This window comes from Zosterops lateralis, assembly GCF_965231275.1.
Source record: "Zosterops lateralis genome assembly, chromosome: 6".
NCBI lineage: Eukaryota > Metazoa > Chordata > Aves > Passeriformes > Zosteropidae > Zosterops > Zosterops lateralis.
The window spans coordinates 36,472,558-36,493,129 of record NC_139761.1 but is presented as its reverse complement, the minus strand read 5'-3'; the positions used below and the strand labels follow the sequence as shown (position 1 = coordinate 36,493,129).

At 41.2% G+C, this 20,572-nt stretch overlaps 1 protein-coding gene across 1 annotated transcript in view; it reads right to left on the bottom strand.

The window, feature by feature from the left end:
• Window positions 1–20,572, bottom strand: part of CDAN1 (codanin 1) — a 31,847-nt gene that overhangs the window by 1,989 nt on the left and 9,286 nt on the right. The window contains exons 6-27 of the mRNA XM_083863925.1: window positions 20,242–20,320; window positions 19,731–19,851; window positions 18,618–18,727; window positions 17,841–17,930; window positions 16,795–16,870; window positions 14,745–14,953; window positions 14,004–14,118; window positions 13,052–13,195; window positions 12,261–12,427; window positions 11,625–11,706; window positions 10,860–10,949; window positions 9,759–9,813; window positions 8,638–8,771; window positions 7,864–7,967; window positions 6,267–6,416; window positions 5,793–5,856; window positions 5,238–5,316; window positions 4,100–4,257; window positions 3,080–3,187; window positions 2,627–2,690; window positions 1,303–1,505; window positions 507–614 (exon numbers count right to left, since the gene is read on the bottom strand). Of these exons, the coding sequence (XP_083720051.1) occupies window positions 507–614; window positions 1,303–1,505; window positions 2,627–2,690; window positions 3,080–3,187; window positions 4,100–4,257; window positions 5,238–5,316; window positions 5,793–5,856; window positions 6,267–6,416; window positions 7,864–7,967; window positions 8,638–8,771; window positions 9,759–9,813; window positions 10,860–10,949; window positions 11,625–11,706; window positions 12,261–12,427; window positions 13,052–13,195; window positions 14,004–14,118; window positions 14,745–14,953; window positions 16,795–16,870; window positions 17,841–17,930; window positions 18,618–18,727; window positions 19,731–19,851; window positions 20,242–20,320 (2,510 nt within the window). The remainder of the gene's footprint in view (window positions 1–506; window positions 615–1,302; window positions 1,506–2,626; window positions 2,691–3,079; window positions 3,188–4,099; window positions 4,258–5,237; window positions 5,317–5,792; window positions 5,857–6,266; window positions 6,417–7,863; window positions 7,968–8,637; window positions 8,772–9,758; window positions 9,814–10,859; window positions 10,950–11,624; window positions 11,707–12,260; window positions 12,428–13,051; window positions 13,196–14,003; window positions 14,119–14,744; window positions 14,954–16,794; window positions 16,871–17,840; window positions 17,931–18,617; window positions 18,728–19,730; window positions 19,852–20,241; window positions 20,321–20,572) is intronic.

Sequence of the window (20,572 nt, the reverse complement as noted above, 5' to 3'; positions counted from 1 at the left end):
TGCTCACCAGCCTTGGAATACTGTCCATTTTAAGCAAGGCATTTGGGTGGATTCCTACATTTTGATTGTGGCCAGAATAGTGAGACTCCTCTAGAGCATTCCAACTGCTCTCACACTCTGGTGGTAGGAGGCACAGGGATTTAAGTGCAAGGCTGGTTAGTTAAGACCCTTCCCAACACGTCATTCTCAGCAGGAAGGCAACAAGCAGACTCAGGCTAGAACTGAGACTTGGTAACTGAGCCAGCTGGTCTCTAAACTGGTTTACAATTTTCTTGGAAATGTTTCCACTGCATGGGCAATATTGGATTCACACAAGTACAGCTTTCAGCCAAACACTAGCAACAGAAACAAGCTTGTTGGAAGCCAGTCCTTCCTTTGCATTAAGCAGGAACAACAGATGGGAAGGTTATGGGCCGTATCTATTTGAAACAGAAGTACAAGGATTGTCTGTTTCTATAGCTTTAATTTTTATTTCACCTATTGTTCATGCGTATCTAATTACTTACTGAGGGCCAGGGGAGCTCTGCAAGGCTATGCAGGCAACTCTGGATTTCACTAGTTCTCATTAGTTCATGTTCTATAAGACCACGAAGCAAGAAGAGGAACAAATCCCACTGCACAAAAGAAGAAAATATCAACAACTCAAAAAGAAATTGATTGCGTGCTAGTTTCTTTATCCATATACAATTCACACTTTTCTTTTTGGATCAGAACGTGGAGAAAAGGAGCAAGCACATCATCTATCTGTTTGTGGCAATGAGGACAAGAGTAACATCCAAAAGGAGTGAACAGACTTCCTTTTAGCTCAATCATTGATTGTATCCTACCATAAAGTTTCAAAATTCTCAGTTTATAAACATACCAAGAATTTAATTGCTACCTGATCAAGAACAGTGTGAAAAGTTATTTTTTTGACTTCTGAAGTAAGCTGGGTTTAGCCTGCCACGAAGTAGGGTGATTTCCAGCTTTCATTGGGGTATTTGTAACACCAACACACACATGCAGAAATGCAAGCTGAGAAAAGAATGCAACCAATGACAGTCCCATGTGTCCAGTCCTAGCAATATCCCAGGCCAAATGGGCCATTTTGCCATTGGCTCCTAACCAAAACTGTGCCTTCCCAAGAGCCCCCCAGGAAGGTACCAAGCCCTGTACACATCCCTCTCTTTCACTGCCCTGCAGAAACAAGGTCAGCCAGCAGCAGACATGTCCCCTGGCCTCACCAGCCACCAGTGAGCACTGTGGGCTGGCAGAACTCCTACAAGAGTGCCAGCCTGGTCCAGGCATGGGAATGAGCTTTACCTCTCGCTGCTTAGCTTCTGCAAGATAACCCATGTTCTTCTTGCTGAGGATCAGCTGCACAGGCACACACGTCCCAAAGTCCTCCTTCCAGATGGAGAACAGCAGTTTAAGGAGGCCACAGGTGGGATTGTTCTTTACACGCAGCCTCTCATGGCTCTTCTCTGGGGATTTGATCCCAAGACTCAGAGGAACACGATCTGAAACTAAGAAAAGGATGGAAAATTAACTCCTACAGCTGCATTATTTCCTTTTATAGTCATCATCTTGGCTCAGCAGCACACTTAGGGAGTACAAACCTAAGTGAACCTAAGAGGACTGGAGTTTGGAAATATGCAAAATTACGAGCTTTGAAACTATATAGACAGTATGACATAGAAAGAGATTGGTATTCCTCAGACAAAGAACACCCCAAATGGTTGGAATATAGCCCCAAGTCTTGAAAGTCAGCCTAATATTTAGTTAAAGAGAAACTAGGTGTTACTGCAAAGGAGAGAAGAGTAACACAGTTTAACATTTAAGTCTATAGACAGACTGAACAGTTGTCCATAGTTTAGACTATAGGCAGAGTTACATGACTTTACACAAGTGTAAGTGAAGTGAACACTGCTTAACTGCAGATGAACATGAACAGAAGTAAGATACTAGTTCTTCCTTGGAATAGTCTAATGGAACGGGACAGGTCGGCATTGCTGCCCCCAGAACAAATTTTGCAATATTCAGATGTGAACTGCCTTTTGAAAAAATATATTATGTATAAAACTTCTAAAGCTGGTTCTAAACCCACCAAATTAGAAGGCTGCCCATGAAGAAAACACCTGCATTGAGATCACAAGCTCCTGCTCAGAGAAAAACTGTATTTACACATCAGAGCAAGAGAAAAAAACAAACCAAAAATGTTCACAGGAGTCATAATACACAGAAAACAAGTTACTTTCATTCTTTCCATAAAAAAAGCCCTAAAAACATAATTTAATGGAAAAGGCCCTTACTTTTAGGAAAAAAAGCCCAAACTCAATTACAATTTTTCAGAGGCAGAAATACTGGAAAACATATTGCATATTTAACTGAAGGTGTCAATAAATAAAAAACAGCAGAGATGTCAAGCAGATCAGATCACAGGGATGGTTAGTCACTGTACAATTCTGTTATGCAGAATGTAAGAGGGAACAAGAGCAACCACCCAAACTGACAGAAAAAAATCTGCAGAATCAGCGACACTAAAGAGAATTAAATATCCATGAGCTCTAAACATTTAAATCACTGACCTCAAGGATCTAAGAGGAGTGTAATAACAGATTTCAGTCTTAAATCATAACTCACTTACCCAGCAAAGATGCCAACTCAACCGTGCACTTGGCCAGCTGCTGCTCTGATGTGGGACACATGAACTGGAAAACACAAAAAAAGTTACATTTTATTCTCCATACAGCATAAAACAGGATAAAACAACCCTGGATAAAACAGGGCTTCACAAGGGATAAAACATGAAAGAGCAAGCAATTTACAGCAAGAAGCACAGAGCTGTAATGAGGAGACCACTAAAGACTGAAAGACAAAAAGGTCATATATGAAAAGGGGATTCACAAAGGCAAACTGAAGTAACAAGCAGATGCACACAGTATAAAAAAATGCAGTGCAACATTGCCACATTTGAGCTCAAATGAAAACCCCTCAACTGAACTCAACTGTAAGGCAAGGCAAACTAAAAAGTTTGCAGGCATCAAGACAGCCCAAAGTGATTCAAAGGGGGGTTTTGTTGCTTTTTTACATCTTTTACCTTTCTGCATCGAAGTGTCTGACTCAACCTTCCCAGCAAGCACTCCAGCCATACAAAGTCAACCACTTCACCCTCCTCTCGTGGGCCCACAGCAACACAGAGCACATCCTTGATGAGAAAGACAACAGTAACACACACATTAGTATCCTGCTCTTCCACAAACAGATCCTTGGACCTGTGACAGAGCAGTTCATAGATAGTTCTTGGGTCCTCATTAAAACCAGAACCATAATTAGTATATACATTTCATAAGACAGATTAAAGATGATTTTTCACAACCTTACCAAGATCTCATTTTCTAGCACAGTTCTCACTAGTGTTATGAAATAAAATTCAATGATGGCAACAAATAAATCTTCCTTAAAAGTACTAGCATTGAAACCTCTAGGTAAATTTGAGAGCACAGCAAGCAAGTTCAGGGCAGAAGTGCTACAGAAATTCAGAGCCCTCTTATATTGTCAGGGAAGCTTCAGTGCCAATGCAGAGGTTTCCTGACACAACTTACCCTCTTTTTTTTTATTTTAGCACAAGCAAGACAGCATTAAAGGATGTGAACTCATTTTCACACAACTGCTGGGACAGCAATGACAGTGATAACCAGCATTAATTGTATGTCAAGCAGACAAGCAGCTGCAAAAAACATAGGCAGAATACATAATGGTAAAAAAATGAGGTGTTCAGAATTCTTTTCCTCATGGGGTACAGAGGTTAAATGTTTGCAAAATTGTACACAATACCATGGTGTCCACACTGTGGTTTCTATCCTACTCATATCAAAAAGGTCACACTGCCATGCTACCAGAAATCCTTTATTTGAGATAGCAGGGGTTGAAAAAATACTGAGAAGTTTCCATCGTGCTTCCTAAGCACTCCCCACAACCACCTCCTCAGAATGAGACCATTCTCTTTAAAAAAATCCCAAACAAACAAAAAAACACCCACAAAACAACAATAAAAACAAACTGCAAAAACACTAATGTGAAAAACAGAAAGGCAAGCCAGGAAGCAAACACTATGTACCTTAATCTCATTGATGATCTGGGAGGGAAATGGAGCACAGTGCTGACAGCCTGGAGGACAGTCTCTTCTCAACTCAAGAGCATCCTCGCCTGGCAAGGGAAATCCTGGGACTTTCAGCATTCTATTGAAGGTTGCCTTCACTTCCCTTTTGATAAGTGCTACAGAGAACAGAGAAATCCTGTCTGCTTCAGTTTTTGTCTCCACTGAAGCAGAGAATCATTTTTAAACACTCTTAGCCTCTCATTTCAAGGGCCACACAGAATAAGGCAAAAAGACAGTTTACATTTTCAACCCCCTCTCTCTGACCTCCCACTGTATTTAATGTGGAGAGGCTCATGTGGAGAGGGTGTGCTAACCCACAGCTGTAGAAGGCAGCCACCCATCACTGCCAGGTACCACTGGCAACTCATCTCACTTCCCATAAAAATATTTCCATGGCTTTAACAAACCCATGTAGCTAAGCCAGAAGGCAATGTTGAAGTACAAGGCTGATTCAGTGTGATCATACCAGTTCAACCACTGTGCTCATAAAAGTCATATGTCTTCTACCAAAATACATTTTGATCAGCAACCAAAACACTAAACTCCTGTGGCTGCAAATGGTACTTGGACATTTCTCTGCAGGCTTTTGGCACAACCTCCTGAAAAAATGGGTTTTCAGAGACTCTAAAGAGTTGCCAGAGCAGTATTACAGAATAAAAGGACTAAGTCTGCCTTCAGCCTGCAGAAAATACACTCAGTCCAAGAAGTGTTTGTTTTACAGGAGATATCAGAAGCACTCTGTACATGTGAACCATAAGGTGGCTTGAGAAAGCAGATGTCCTTATACACTGGAAGTGCTAAGACAACTTCAGATGATATTTCCAGAAGCATTTCCACATTTACTCTCACCATCCTACAATACTCCATAACTAAAAATCACTACCATGGGCCAAGCCCAAAAGATCTCTGTAGAAGGTTCTTACAGCTAGAAATCATTCCTGTTATTCCTAAACAAGGAGGGATAGAGCAACTGCATACTTTCCACTAAAGGAAAAACGACTAGAACCAAGTACTTTGTAACACTGTCTGTCCCTTGATCTCAGAAAAGAGCACAATGCACAGGTTAGAAGCCCCAGCTCAAGGTAAGAAGACTCACCTGCAATGTTGGCAGAGAGCCAGCCACAGGCTCTCTCAGTAGCCAGTTCCACTGCAATGCTTTCTGCACTACTTAAAACCTTTACAAGGAGGATAACAAATGATAGATTATTATCATTACTACAGTACTGCAGTCAGTGAAAATTCAGAAGGAAGTCTAGAAGAAAAAAGCTTTATTTTGGCATGCAACTATTAAATTGAACATCACCACCTATGGAAACTGCTGGTTTGAGCACTACAACTGACTCGTTTTGATTTTCCAAACCTCATCAACTCCTGTGGAAGTTGATACTAAGACAAATGCATTATCATTGCAAGATAAATGCAATTTATCTATCATTCTAGCCTCATTAGTCAGCTATGAGCTGGAGTATCACTTTACCCAGAATACGCAAGGCAGCCCAGTAGAAGTGACTCACTCTCAATCCTCCCATGAGGGCATCAATAGGTTTGTTTGACCTGAGCTATTAAGGGATAAGTGAAGTAGCAATGGAAAAATGGCAATGATCCAGACTTAAAGTTAAGGCTTTTAATAAGTTTTAGGGAAAATACATACTGCTGCAGATGTCTCTTCTGGCAACAACACTCTCACTGCCTCAGGACCTTTTTTTTTGCAAAATCTGCAATAAAAGAAACAAAGTGTGCCACAGGATTAGTCTAAGTTCTTGGACAACACTCAGAGGTTCATTATGTAGCAATGCAACAAATCAGATTAAAAGAACAAGACAAGGAAAGGGTAATTACAAGCAACTAAACTACAATATCAATTTCCCAAAGAGGGGAAATACAATTGCTGGAGTGGATGTCTGTTTGGAGCTGGATGCAGAGGGACACACAGCATCTTTATTCCTTCTAACAAACACAGTATTAACTGGCTGGAGGCACAGCAGACACTCACCATAAGAAGAGCAGAGGGCATGGTTTATAATTACCAGAACCTGAGCATGACAGGCCAAGCTAAATCAGGCTTATAGATTCTGCAGTAAGAAGAGATGGGAAGGCACAAGTTTAAATAACTTTTCCTCCTTACTCTCTGCCTTTGATGAGTGCCTGGGCCCCTTCCTCATACAGATGAGTGCACACCTCTTCAAGCAGTTTGTCATGATTAACATCCTCCTCCTTCACTTTATCTTGCAACATGGCTTCAGCCTGTTGAACTAGCTCTGCTACCAGTGTTGCCCTGCAACAAAACCAAGAACCATCAGGCAGACTGAAATCAATACAAGAAACAGTGCACATTCACTGTACCCAGCTCTTATCCCCCATTTAGAAGGACACTCATCTCAAATGCAATAAGTCACTCTGCTAAAACCAAATCAATTGTGCTGCATTTTGTACTGTATCATCTCCTTGTTCTGTATGTATGGAAGAAAACAGCAGTGAAGACACCAAAATAGTACTAAGACTCAAGAGTCAAAAGCCTTTAGGTTTTACCAAAAACTTATTTAGCTACAGCCCTCCTTTCTGGCAGCAATACCCTTGGTATGCTCAACTGATAGTGCTCAGAAGTTCAAAGATGTCAGCACCAGCCCACTATAGCCACCATTTCTTAGGGGCTGAAAACATTTAATGGCTTCAGCAAACTAGACAACAGAACAAGGCAAACTCTGAGCAAGCTGAAGGGCAGGGCTGTCACACAGGAGGGCTGTGAAAAGAGGAAGAAATGGGCTGACTGTGCAGCTGTACAGGCTGGGGTCTACTGGCTACAGAGCACCTCTGCAGAAAGGACCTGGGGTTCCCAGAACACAGGGTAAGTGAGTTAGGAGTGTGCAAAGAAAGCCAACCTTATACTGGGCTGACAATAGCAACAGTACAGCCAGCAAGTCAAGAGAAGTTACTGCTTCCCTCATCAGTGTGAGGCTGCATCTGGAGTAGTGTGTCCAGCTTTAGGTTCTAAGGACAAGAAAGCCATTGATAATTTGAATAACTGCAGGAGAAAAGAAAAAAATTATTAACATTGCTGGGATGCTGGACCACACACCTACAAGGGGGAGTCAGTTTTACCTAGCCTGCAGACAAGAAAAAGTTGAAAGGAGAAGGAAAAGTTACAGAGAAGACAGAACAAAACTTCCAGGAAGAGCACTGTTAAAGGTTAACAGGAATATGCACAAGCTGGAACAATGGATATTCTGACAGGTTATAAGAAGACATTTTTCACAAAGCCTGGGAAAATTAAGCATTCAAACATGGTAGAAAGAGGTTGGCTGAATCCTCATCCTTAAGAGATGGAAATTTTGTCAACTGGAAAAGATGCCAATAAACCTGATCTAACCTGAAAACTGGGCATGGTTTGAGCAGGAGTTTGGATCAAGTGACCTCCAGAGGTCATTTCTGATAGGACATTTTCCTATCATTAGCAAGAATATTCTGAAAAGGTTATAAAGCCTCAACACTGCACTACATTCATACAAAAAGTGCCCCAAAAGTTGTCTCCCCCTCCTCGCTACATCTTTTCACAAATGGCAGATGTTGCTGGTCACAGTCTTACACAGCCTTGGTGTTCTGGTACACAGCACATCCCCAGGGAAGCTTCTTTCCCTCATACATCCAAGATTAAAGGATCAACTCTTTGCCTAATTATAATGTAAAGTTACTTCTCAAGTCACAGAACAGGCAGCCACACGTACTTGATGTGCTTAACACAGTTCGATCCCACCCTCTCTGCCACAAATTCCACTGTTCTCCGTAGGGAAGGAGGCTGGTTGTGGAAGAAGGCCTGTTCCAAATCTACCTGTTCAAGAGAAAGCGCAACAATTGATCAGAGCACCCGACCCAGATCCTCCTCTCACCAGCACAGGAATGCACAGAACTACCATCTGGAGATGGATCAAAGGACAATTTGCCTCTACTAGAACTTTCTGTTACTGTAGCTTTCATCATCCCAGTGTTACTCCCTAGTCCCTTCTAGCCATTTAACCCAAAACTCATTATCAGGGTTTCTGAAGCTACAAAAGACCTGTAAAGGGAATGGGAGATTTCTGACAGTGTCTACTAGTAGTGAATCACCACAAAGAGCTCATTTTGGGAAGAACAAGCACTCTTTATTACAGGCTGGTAATCCTGTAGGCTCCTATGCATGTCCTCCTGTCAATGGAAAGCATGGCTACAATCTAACCAAAACAAAGTATAAGAAACATATCAACATTTAATATTAAAGAGGGAACCAATTAAATAAGACTAGTTTTTCCAACTGCAAGAATGTTTACTGAGGCTATCTGGATTTCAGCACCCATATGGCTGTAACAGAAAAGCAGAGAGTAAAGATACCTGTTAAACACAATGTTTCCCTGCCATCTAGGTCCATTCTTTCCCTGGCATTAAGACAGCACTGTGTAACCCTACACTGTCAGAAGCAAATCTCTCCTGCCCCTTTTCCCCTTGTGACTCCCTGATTTCATTACCTGCAGTTTCCGCTGTGTGACAGAAGCCTTGGGTGCCAAGGACTCTGCAGCTGTGGGAGTGATTTTCCTTATAAAACCACCATTTTTTCCTCCACTACCAGCCACAAAAGAAGCAAGTAGTTTGCGCAGCTCACCTGTACAGGAAAATATGCAAAAGCAATCATCAACCTCATAAGCAAGGAGAAAAAAAAATAATATCAAAACTCAAGAAAGAGACTTTCAGTCTTTTTCCAGTTCTGTTCCCAGAGCAGATTCTCTCAGCTTCTACAAAAGCAGAAGCTTCAGTAAAACAGAGGGGACATCTCACACATCTAATTAGCAGGGCACAGCAAGGCTCCGAAAAGAGGAAGCATCTGAAAAGCCCCGTAGCACATGGGACTTGTTCAGAAGAATGAGAGAGCAGTTGCTTTTATGCATTCCTTTTTAGTGTGGCAAGCAAGAACCAGGAAGTCTATAAGGACAAGAAGGCAAGCAGTTACACAAAATTCCAAGAGTTGGGAGCAAATACTGGGGGAAAAGCTGGACAACCTATTTACTCCTAGAAACTTTTGCGATGCAGGTTTAACATATAGTTTTCCTACTAAGTCCCAGGAAGAAGAGCATCATCTCCCCATCTGGGACTCTATTGTCTACAGAGAGGAATTTTACCATTGCTAGACAGATCCCATGAAAAAGCTATCTCAAACAAAAACCTGAAAAAACACCAGGGCACAAAAGGATGCAGTAGAAATACGCTCAAGGATCAAGACATTCCTTGCAGTACAAACACCTCTTCCTATACCTAGAATGGAGAAGTTGTGTTGTTACAATGTTTCCTTACAGCTTGCCGGGGTGGCTTCCCCTGCTCCTCTGAATTCAAGCTCTGTGGATCAACTATCCTGACTATGTAGCCTCCCTCCCCCAGCTTCACCAGATACTAACACAGCTGCTGGAACTTCTGCAATACAGCTTCTTTTCAAGGTTCTTGCATACAAAACTGAGACCTTAAGCTGTGAGGAAGAGTAAGAAAGGTGATCCAAGGACTCACAGTGCCAAACAGCAAATATAAAAAACTGACTAAATAAAAGTAAATACATACTAATATATTTTATGTATATAGCAAAAGTAAGTAAAATACTCACTAAGATAGGGACAGCAGGTATAAAGTAACTGCTGATCCACCAAGGGTACAAAGTCCTGGTGAGAAAATGAAGGAAATGCTGAAAGGATACAGCACAAAAGAAACAGTCTTCAAGTCAGAAATCCCATGCATGCATTCGCAGGCAGGTTTCAGGGCTACCTTTCCATGAAAACAATAGTTGGATTCCAAACACACAGTAAAATTATGAACTTTGCAGCCCAAGTGTTGAGTCCAGCCCTGTAACAGAGAATGAGCTGCTCTTTATTTTATTAGTGTAGCTCAGCCTTTGCCCCCAATCACTATCAAACCCCAGCTGAAAGCTGGCTTAAAGATGGGAACCAGGACTGTTGCCCCAGCTTCCACTCATAAGGGAGAAGCCTTTTCATGGAGGAAAACAAATGAGGTACATCTGCTATGGTGTACACCTGTACAAGTGCCTTCATCCAGACTCGCTGGAACACCACGCCGTGGAGAAATTTCACCTTAGTACCAGCACAGGCAGGGTCATGGGAGGAAGATCCCATCTACCAAGACAACGTATCTTAGCATCCATACCCCTTTTCCAAGGAATAGTGTATATCTCTTTGCATGTCTAGGAATTATCTGAAATATCACACATGCCATACCCTCACCTCCTTTCCTGCTTGTTCATACCATTTTCAGTTCAGCCATCCTTTATCATGACACTGGAAAACAGGTGACCTCACAAACGGCAACCTTGCTCTTACAGTCTCATCTTTCTATTTCTGTACATCATTACTTTTGCTTATTTCTGGGAAGAGCTACAGTTCTATCAGCTCACCTTGCAGGAAAACAGCATCTGATCCTCCAGCATAACTTGGCACCTGTTCTGCAAATTATTGCAGCAGGTGAGATGGCTCCTGCCTGACAGAAAACCCAAAGCTGTAACACAGAGTTCACAACCCGTAACACAAATGCAATTGAGGCACTTGGACAAACTGGGCATCACATCCACTGGTCTCCACATGCTCAGTGCAGCTGCCCTGAAGCCAAGTTCCTGATAAAATCTTACAACTCCTGAGGAAGTGGTAGGTTCATCTTCACCCATAGATTCAGAGGACATGCTGATGCACTAACTCACCAAAGCCCGAGCAGATGTCACAGTATCCAGCATAAATCTCTCCTGCCTGTCATCAGTAGTAAAAAACAACTCTTCAGGGACTGATGGAACCTGAAACAGAAAACCCAACAGCTGCAACCCAAAAGGCAGTAAGGTGGTAACTTTCACCATTCTGATAACAGACCCTGATTACCACAAAAGAGAACACCCAGCACTAAGGATCCTCTTGCCCTGAGGAGAGCTTTCCATAAAATTAAAGACTTATTTTCATCACAGTGACGAAAAGCCACCTTCCTTACCCTGTCCATACAGCATCTTCCACATTTCCAACAGGTTCCTGCTAAGCATTTATCTTGCTTCCAACTGGAGGCATAAAAGAATTCTAAAAGTTCATCACACACCATCCCTCTATCTAATAAATTCCTCTGTAATTCAAGGCTGACAGCCAGCACACCATCTTTGTGACAAGAGCTTCCAGTTCTAACAGGAATCAGCTGTCAATTTTCTTACAAGGTTGCAGATTTGTAAGTACAGAATGTGTTTCAGATGCAATTACAATTCCTATCAGAAAAAAAAAATTGTTGCTTCTCACAATTCCACTAAAGGAAGATAATTGTCCACTAAAATACAGTTATTCTTTAAATCTCACACCAGTGTATAAAACCCACAATAAAACAACAAACTACTGTATTGAATTGTTTAAATTAATTTCAATACTATTTTGTATTGAGTTCTGTGCCTTGCTTTTTCTCCAGAGAAGAGTTACATGCACACAGGAGACTCTACCTGAAAAAGCCAACCCAGAACTGCAAGGATCAGCAGCTTGTTCAGGAAACTCATCTCCTTGTCTTCAGAAAGGACCATTAACCTGCCATGCAGCAGAAGCAGCAAGAGAGAGTGTCAGTTTTCAGCAACTCAATTTTCATTAAGGAAAACATTCCCAAACCATCCACTTACCAATTACACTATCTATCACCATGAACACACTCCTTGCATGTCTGTTTAAAGAGAGAGTAAGCTCTATTTTTTCATATGTACCTGCATAACATCCTGTCTTAAGTTTACACTAGACAAGCCATTCTCTAGAATGAACGTGCTTCAAATTTTCTTCATGTATATAGGAAAGAAAACTGGAAAATTATTCAGGCATTGGGAAACTTGTAGGTTTAAGGTCAAAATTCAAGCTGCAGCTTGAAGGTCAATCACAGGTGCAGATGTAGAGTGATCAAGTGGGATTTAAAGATTTTATTTACTTAATAAAAACCACATATTTAAATCAAGTATTAATCACCAAGTTTAGGCTATGTTCTCTTTGCAGCTTTATGTAAGATAAAAAGTACGCATGACTTGCACCACAAAAAAAAAAAATCAACAAACGTTCACTGAAAAGTTCTTTACAGATATAGTTTCCCAGGCTCTTACCTGTATACCTGCAGCAAGAGACCAAACACTTTCCTATAATAATCAAGGAAAGGAGCAATATGATCCACAAGGGAAAGGTATTCCACAATCCAAGGAATAGTGAGGATAGAACGTTGATCCCGAATAGATTGTCTCAGAAGCTTTAATATATCCAGTACAGGCAGGGTCTTAAAGGACAAAAGAAGTTAAACCAGCAACTTGAAGTTATTTTGGATACTTACAGAAAAAACTTTTGTCTATATCTTGACTTTTCTTTCTAGGATTTCCTCTTCTATACTGGTGACTTCTGGCTAATGAAAACACTTCTCTGCACACAACCAGAGATAAAAACCAAACCACAACTGCAACCAAAGGTCCCACTGGGACTTTTAAAAGCAAGGCTAAAATCCTGACTATGTACAAAGTGGAGTCAAGTCACTGCTTCCATTCAATGACACACTGCTGGGAGATGGGTGCAAAACTAACACAACCAGTCCTGGTAGCTGGATTGTACACTACAAATACAAATTGTCTTAGATAGGTGAAAGTTTTGGTATGACAGACCCAGATTAGCAGAAATAACAGAAGAATGAGTACCTTACTGCTGGTGTATCGCTTCCTCTTTTTGAGCTTACACAAATCCTTTTTCCCTTTGTTCCCACCCCCAGCAGGGACATATGCAGCAGGGACACAGACCCATACAACATCATCCCAGGAACCACTGGCTCACTTTGAAAATGCATGACCACCCCTAATCCTCCCTGGGCTAGAAGAAGTGCCTGTCAAGCAAAAAGCAATGGTGGGTTTCTTACCTGGTTTCTTAGTGCCAGGGCGGAATCCTGCAAGTCTCTGGTTGGCTGCTCGGCAGTGCGATAGGGCAGGAAAACAACAAACCCCAGGAACTTGGCCAGGAGCCGGAGACTCAACAGGGCCACGGTGAAACGCTTCTTCTCATCCTCACATGAAGGAAAAAAAGCAAGCTGAGGCAATGCTACCCTACACTGGCAAAGCAAATGCCTATACAAGCTTCTACTCCCTTCATGCAAAAGGGCCACATAGCTTCATCACTGCTTTTAATAAAGGTAAGTTTCCAAAATACATGTTCATCAAGTATTTAAAATTGCTTCTGTCTCCATTGCTTCACTTCTCCACAAGGAAGAATTACTCAAGAGCTTTCTAAAACAAGCAGCTGCTCAGTCACATCTTTGCATTAAGGACTTTGGAATGAATGAGAGGCAGAGCTGATGTCACACTGCCACCTATACAGCACTACCACTCTGCAAGTCTCCATGAACCTTTGGCTGCTCCTTTGCTAACAGACAATAAACTGTGACACCTCTGATATGTAGACTTGAGTGAAGAAACAACTGTACACCTATGAACGGGGATGACTACAAATTCAATGTAATTAAAATCTTTCTATATGGAAAAGTAACAAGAAACTTACTGCAACGGGGTGCCACAACTGCACTTGGTTATTTCATTGATCTAACACAGGTTATAACATTAGGAGGAGGCTTTCACTTGCACAACTATTGTGCACTCATGACAGTTCTATGAAGCACCCTGAAGCATCCAAGTAAGTGGCAAGGGGCTCAGACAAATAAGGAAATTGCAGAGTTGTGACAAAACCAAATGAAGAAGCTTTTGTCCTGTAAATACAGTAGTGGAAGCTCCAAGCAACTCACAATCAAACCAGTAATTGTTTGACTGGAGCAGCTCAAAGAAATTCCTGACAGATGTGTTTGCACAAAGCAAGCCTACCTGTTCCTCCATATCTGCTTCCCCATCACTGTGCTCATGCTCCACCAAAGTAAGGCCATTCAGTTCAAGTATCTTCAGGCACAGACTATCCATCAGGTGCTGGTTGAACTGGTAACTTCAGCAAAAGATGATGATGAGTCAGACTGGGCTGAAAACAGCAGTAAAACCTCAACTAACACACTGCATAATTTTAAGCTTATCTTGTGAGTTGCAACAAGCATCAGCAGACATACAGCATAAAAGACTGACAGACAAGAAAGCAAAACAGAAGACTTAGGACTGGCTGACCACCTTCACTTCCACACCTCTTCTGTACATTTTCAGAGATGCTATGTAACAAATCTCAGCATAAGGATAATAAAATTGATCTGCCAAAGGAGGAATTTATAAAATAACTGAATTCAAGATTAAAATCTCCCATAGATAAAAATTCCCCCATGCTGCTGTGAATTGTGAAAAACTCATTAAACAAAACCATTAACCTGGCTTCATCCTGTACACCTTGGCTTCATGCAATATCACACAAGAACCATTTATACAGTCCAGTGTCCTTGCTAGGTAGCACTGCACGCCTTGGCACTAGGAAATACTGACAGCTCCAAGAAAATATTGCAGGTTTATAGAAGAAAAATCATTACCATACGATCTAGTCCCAATCTTTCTGGACAACTCCCTGCTGCAAGAGAAATATGTTGGTGCTTCCACTGCCCACACATTTCACAGAGGGAACAGCAAGCTCACCTTCCAGCACTGAGGATGAAGTCCCTGAAGAATTGTTGGCACCCTGGGAATGAAGGGGGTGGGCAAGGCCCTCTGATGCTCTGAGGAACAACAAATCTTTCCTGCAGCCTCTTCAGACGGCTCAGATTATCAGAACCCAGCATATTAAGGACATCCTGGTCTGGAGTGTCTCCCCAGTTTGCACCACCACCGACAGGACCTTTGCACATCTTTAGGAGACAGAAAGGGTAGCAAGGTGGAATATTTGTAACAAGGCATCATTTCACTTCATCTCTCACCCAGCTTATTATCCCTTCCTCACAAGACTGTTTTTGGAGTAATCCAAGCATGATCTTCCCTGATGTCCACACACAGAACAACTTTTCCCCATGCCAAAACATGCTACCACAGGCTACATGTGGTTGTGTGGAGAGAATACCTATCACTCTCATGATCTTCATGAACCACTCAGTAGGATCTTTAGTTCAGTCTCCAAGGCCCATGATGCTGCACTACATATTCCCAGAGCAGGTTTTCCTGGAATTTCCAGAAAGTTAAATAAAATTTAAAAATTAATCCCCCACTGCCTCAAACACACACATACAACTCGAGACTCAAACAATTAGAGAACTGCAGAACTGTTTAGAAGGAGGCTCTTGGATCATCTAATCAAACCCTCTTGTCCAGTCAGGGTCAGCCTCCTGACCTGTCAGTGAACACTACTGGGAAAAATCTCACTCCCTCTTCTTCATTCCCTCCCAGCAGGTATTTGCTATAGTGCTAAGACAATCTGGAGCATTCTCTTCTCCATGCTGCATAGTCACAGCTCTCAGCTTCTTCTCATACAAATAATGTGCAGTGCCCTAATCATTTACATGGCCCTGAGCTGGACTTGCTCTAGTAAGTCTGTATCTTTCTTTCCTTGTGCTGGTGAGCCCAAGACTAGACACAGCACTCCAGCAAATGCTGAGCAACAGGAAAAGTTGACCTTATATTCCTGCATCTAAGTCATGATAGTTTTAATGAGAGAGATCATAATAAAAAGCAACATTTAGGAATGTCTCTCAAGTGAGCAAGGTCCGTTTACTCCAGAGCTTCCTCACATCCCCAAGGGAGGGAACCTCTTGCTACACTTCTCTACCTTTAAATTATCAGACCTTGACACAAGTCCTCTGTCTTGGTTCACTTCTGCAAGACCATCATAATACACGTAAGATTCTGCAAATCACTTTCCAGACAGACACATTGGATCCATTGAAGACACCCAGTTATCAGTTTAGATCTTTGGCTATCCTTATGAAATCCTGCAGTGTTCATTAGAAGGCAGAGATACAAAGGAGAAATACAGCACCTAGGATTAATTAAATCCTATTGATGCAACAAAGTTAATCTTACCTTTTTTTCCTCCACGATTTCCATGAACACACCCAATACAGTCAGAGAGAACACTGATGCAAACTCAGACTCAACACTAGAGGAATTTATAACATTCTGACAGCTTGCAACTTCCTGGCAATGTGGGGGCCAAGACTCAAGGTGAGGTTTTGTGGCTGCTTTGCTCTCCAAAAGGAGTCCACCAATATGCCAGGCATATACAGAGAATACAGTGAATCTCCTCCTTCATTTCTTTACTTACAATGAAGTCAGATGATGCTTGAAATTGGCCAAAAACCAAAACCAGCTTGTTGAGTGTTACACAGAAGAACCAGAGATTTTTGCTGCTAACAAACATAACTGGGAATCTCTGCACTTGACAAATGTCAAAATACATCACTAAAATTTCCAGAAACTATATATTAAAATTAGAAGGTGGAAGTAAACAGCCATGAAGAATGAATGCTTACAGCTCATGATGCTCTCAGCGTGCCTTATTCTGAATTTAAAGAGACTTCATTGGTAATTTATCACTGATGAAGAAGGAAAGAAATTCCCATCCTGAAAACTTGTCTCTCCTCAAAAAATTTCAACAGGAAAATCTCAAAACAGTTTACGAGACACAGCTTGTTTTCTCAGGCCAAGGAAGGACCAAATCAGCTTTGATGTACAGTCATTAAACAACAAAGTCATTTACCTGGATAAGCTGTTTCTGAAAGAGCCTGGCAAAATGGCTGTGGTTGCAGGTTGCAGATAGGTGAGCCATCATGGCCCTGTGAAGGAAAACATTATAAAATTCTGACTGGAAAGAAAGCAATCTCCGAAGGCCACGGAAAAAAAGCAATATCTTCATAATCCGATTTCCCAAGCACTGAGCCCCACCTGCTGCTGACATGGAAACAAAAAGTCTCAAAAGCTCTAGAGATAAAAAGAACCTCTCTCTTTCCTTCAATAATGTCACTATTTAGAAAAAAGAATAAACTCATTCAGCTCCCACTCTTCCCTGCCCAGAACAGTAAGTTGAGAGTTCACAGATGTGAAAGTAAGGAAACATGCAATAGTGTTACTTCTGATGGCCCAAAATTTCTCATTTTAAGCCTCAGCTTTGTTTTGTCCTTGTGGTGAAAAGCCACCTACATCCATGTTACTTGAGTAGGCTGATGGTTGAGACTAACACAGAAACCCACAAGGCAACTGCTTTCAATGCTATCATAGTTTCTTTATGTATACTGCATTTTGATAAAGCAGTAAATGAATAAAACAGTCTGCTTTCCACAGAAAGAGACACAGTTGTCTTGTTTTCAGAGCCAATGCCCTAGACCCCCTGAAATAATCAGAAGAGTGAACAGCTTCTGAATACATAACACAATTCTCCTCATTTAAGAGGAGTCAGACATGGGAAATATGACATGCACACACAAGTGTATACAATAACAACGTTCAGACAGCAATACACTGGCTTTGAGAGTAGCTCCTTCTGTGATTATGAAAGGAAAAGAGCAACATCAAGACTGATCAAATTAGGCCCTCCCTACTTATGGCTTGTTTCTTTAAGGTAACAGTTGATGCTTTTAAATTCAGAAAAAAGTGTACACGGGCAGCATCTTCCAAGCAGCATACAGCACACTACAGATTAGTGCAGAAGACCAGACAGAACACAGAACTAAGGATGCCAAGTGCAGCATGATTTACCAGCAATTCAGCTACATTAAAGGGCTAACTGAAGTTGCATAAGATTCCTACCTGATCTTGTTACCCAGAACTCTATCAAAGTCCCAGCCAGTCTTCTCATGGTTATCCTCCCATTCACGTAGAAGTTCATAAAAAATATCCCTGTGAATCAAGATATTTTAGGGAATTAACTCTTCAAAATTTGAAGCAACAACCGAATATTAATTGCTCCAAAGCTCCCCAGCACGAATCTACCTCAGATTAAATAACTCCAGCCTCTAAGCATTCAGATACCTTTGAAAAAGGTATAAATGTTAGCAGTACTTCAGTGAGTTTCCATTTTCCATGTCTGACAGCAAGTGCTTAAGCTTGTTATGCCAAATCTATGATGGAATGACCAAAACACCCATTACCAGACAGACATGGTGAAGACTGAGGGGCAGGAAAGAATAAGCCACATGAAGTAATACCTATGAGAAAAAGAGAAGGACCAAGACAACTCATCGTTCTGCCCTCACCCTGTTGCTGCAAGCATGGAGGGAGGTGGCAGGAAGAATAAAAGCATACCAGATTTATATGCAGAAGCAATCCAGTAGGGTGACACACTGTACTGGCATTATCAGAAGTCTCAATAACTCCTGAAGAATTACGCTGTTCTTCTCTAAAGATATTAACCATTTAGCTCCTGCAGTCAATATGGACAAAGACTTTTTTTGTTTAATTAGAGAAAAAATTTCAGGTTTTTTTTCTACAGCATGTAGCATACATGAGACATTCTCAATATCCTTTGCTCACAATCATGCAAAGGTTATACCCTGTAAGCATCTAGGAAAAGTAGAATAAACTTACCTTTGTTTCTTAAATATGTGAAATGCTCTGTCACTGGGAAAGTTCGAGCGATTATCAGTTTCTGGCTGAAAAGAAACAGACTGTACAGAGCATGGCAGCAGGAGAGACACCTGTTAAAAATATAAAGGCAGCCATTAAGCTAATGGAAGTCTCTAAACAATCTGAGACACAGAAACAAGCAGGGAAAAGGCATGATGAGGAAACAAGTATCACTAGCCAAGTTGTTCAGACATGCTACTTCCCAATTGCTAACTACTAGCAAACACCAACAATTTTACAATCTACATTAGGGGACAGAGGCAGAGTCCTCAACATAGGAGAAAAAGCATCTGGTCTCCTTAAATCTCTGCTGAACAGATTGCAACTAGTATTGAGACAGTGTGGAAAGACCCACAAACAGTTGAGGTATACCTTCAATATAGGGCTTGAGAAAATTTAGGATCCTGGTTGGCAAATTCTGTTACCTTACTCTTTCTCCAATTAAAAAGCCTGTTCTTCAAGTAACAAGACCTTTATTTACAACTTTAAGGTTCAGCTATTGACATGTCCCAGTCTCAGCACACTTTCCTTTCTTTGCCAAGAGTAATTTCCATTTTTAAAAGACAGATGAAATGAGATACAGAATACGTTTCTACCATCCAATTCCTACCAACCAAATTGGTTCCCCAACCTAGTTGATCACATGAGGGAACCATTTTTCCCTGTCTGGATTGTCTCCTGTGAAATGTTGTTTGCCTGAAAGGAGTCCATACCTATGAAAGGAATCCACATCTTTGAAACCTTCTGATATTGCACCTAACTAATCATTCTCTTGGGATCTATATTTATTAGGTGAGAATTTCAAAAGCAAAACTTGACCCTATCAAAGTCTCTGGCTGAGGTCAGGGCTTGGAACACAACCCAAGGCTAGCAGTGATTCACAGCTAACAATCACTGGACCCAGCAACTCACCCACCCACCGACAAGGAAAAAAAGTAGCTTTTAGACAGTTTCTAAAGACAACACAACAAGATGAAGTAGAAGCAATGAGATTAAACATCAAAGCCATTGCAAATAAAAAAACAACCACACAAAGGCTTGAAGCAATGTCATTTGGGGTCTGCCAGTTTTTACCTTGGCTGTGCTGTTTTCATAAGCCTGTCTGAGCCTCTTGTGCAAGGTGGGAGAAAACGATGCAATCCGTTCATTTTCAGCCAAAAGCTTCAGCATCCCCTTTTCTAAATGGGAAATAATTCTGCCAAGAAAATGGGGATAAAACTCAGAGAGACAGACACACATAAACAACACATGATCAGTCCTAAAAAATGCTTATGCTTATGTTTTATGATGCTGTCAAGTAAAGAGCTCTAAATCACATGCACCCAGCAGCAAATCCTACTGGTATCTGTAACTGTTATCATTCTCATCTCATGACTTTCCCATTCTTGCACAATTACAACAAAGTTCAGTGGACAGATCAGTGCAAGGAAACCCACAGACATCCAAATCCAGGTCAAGTTGATTGCTTTGAAGAGAAATTAACAATTCAATGCCTGTAAATGGTAAAGTTCTAAAACCCAAGCACACTTGCTTAATCCCACACACAAGTGCAGACACGAGCAGATGAAAAAAGAATTCAACTCACTCATATTGATAATCCAAGACTCGAACAGCAAAATAAACACAGTTGTGCACACTTTCAAAATGCTGTCTCCCTGACACAACTAAGAGGAAAAAAAGAAACATGAGAAAACAGAACCTTTTACCATTTACAAATCAAAGGACCAACAATTAGCTTTTTAAGGAAAGTAGGAATTGACATATCCAAAAATAATCTTCCAGACCCCTATTCAATTTTCAGAAGTTCCCATTCCCTATCCTTCCTGTACTAAAGGCAATTGAATTATTTAATGCTGTATGGGAAAGAAAAGACTCTTTCTCAATGTTCTGAACAACAGCAAGCAGATACAGAACAA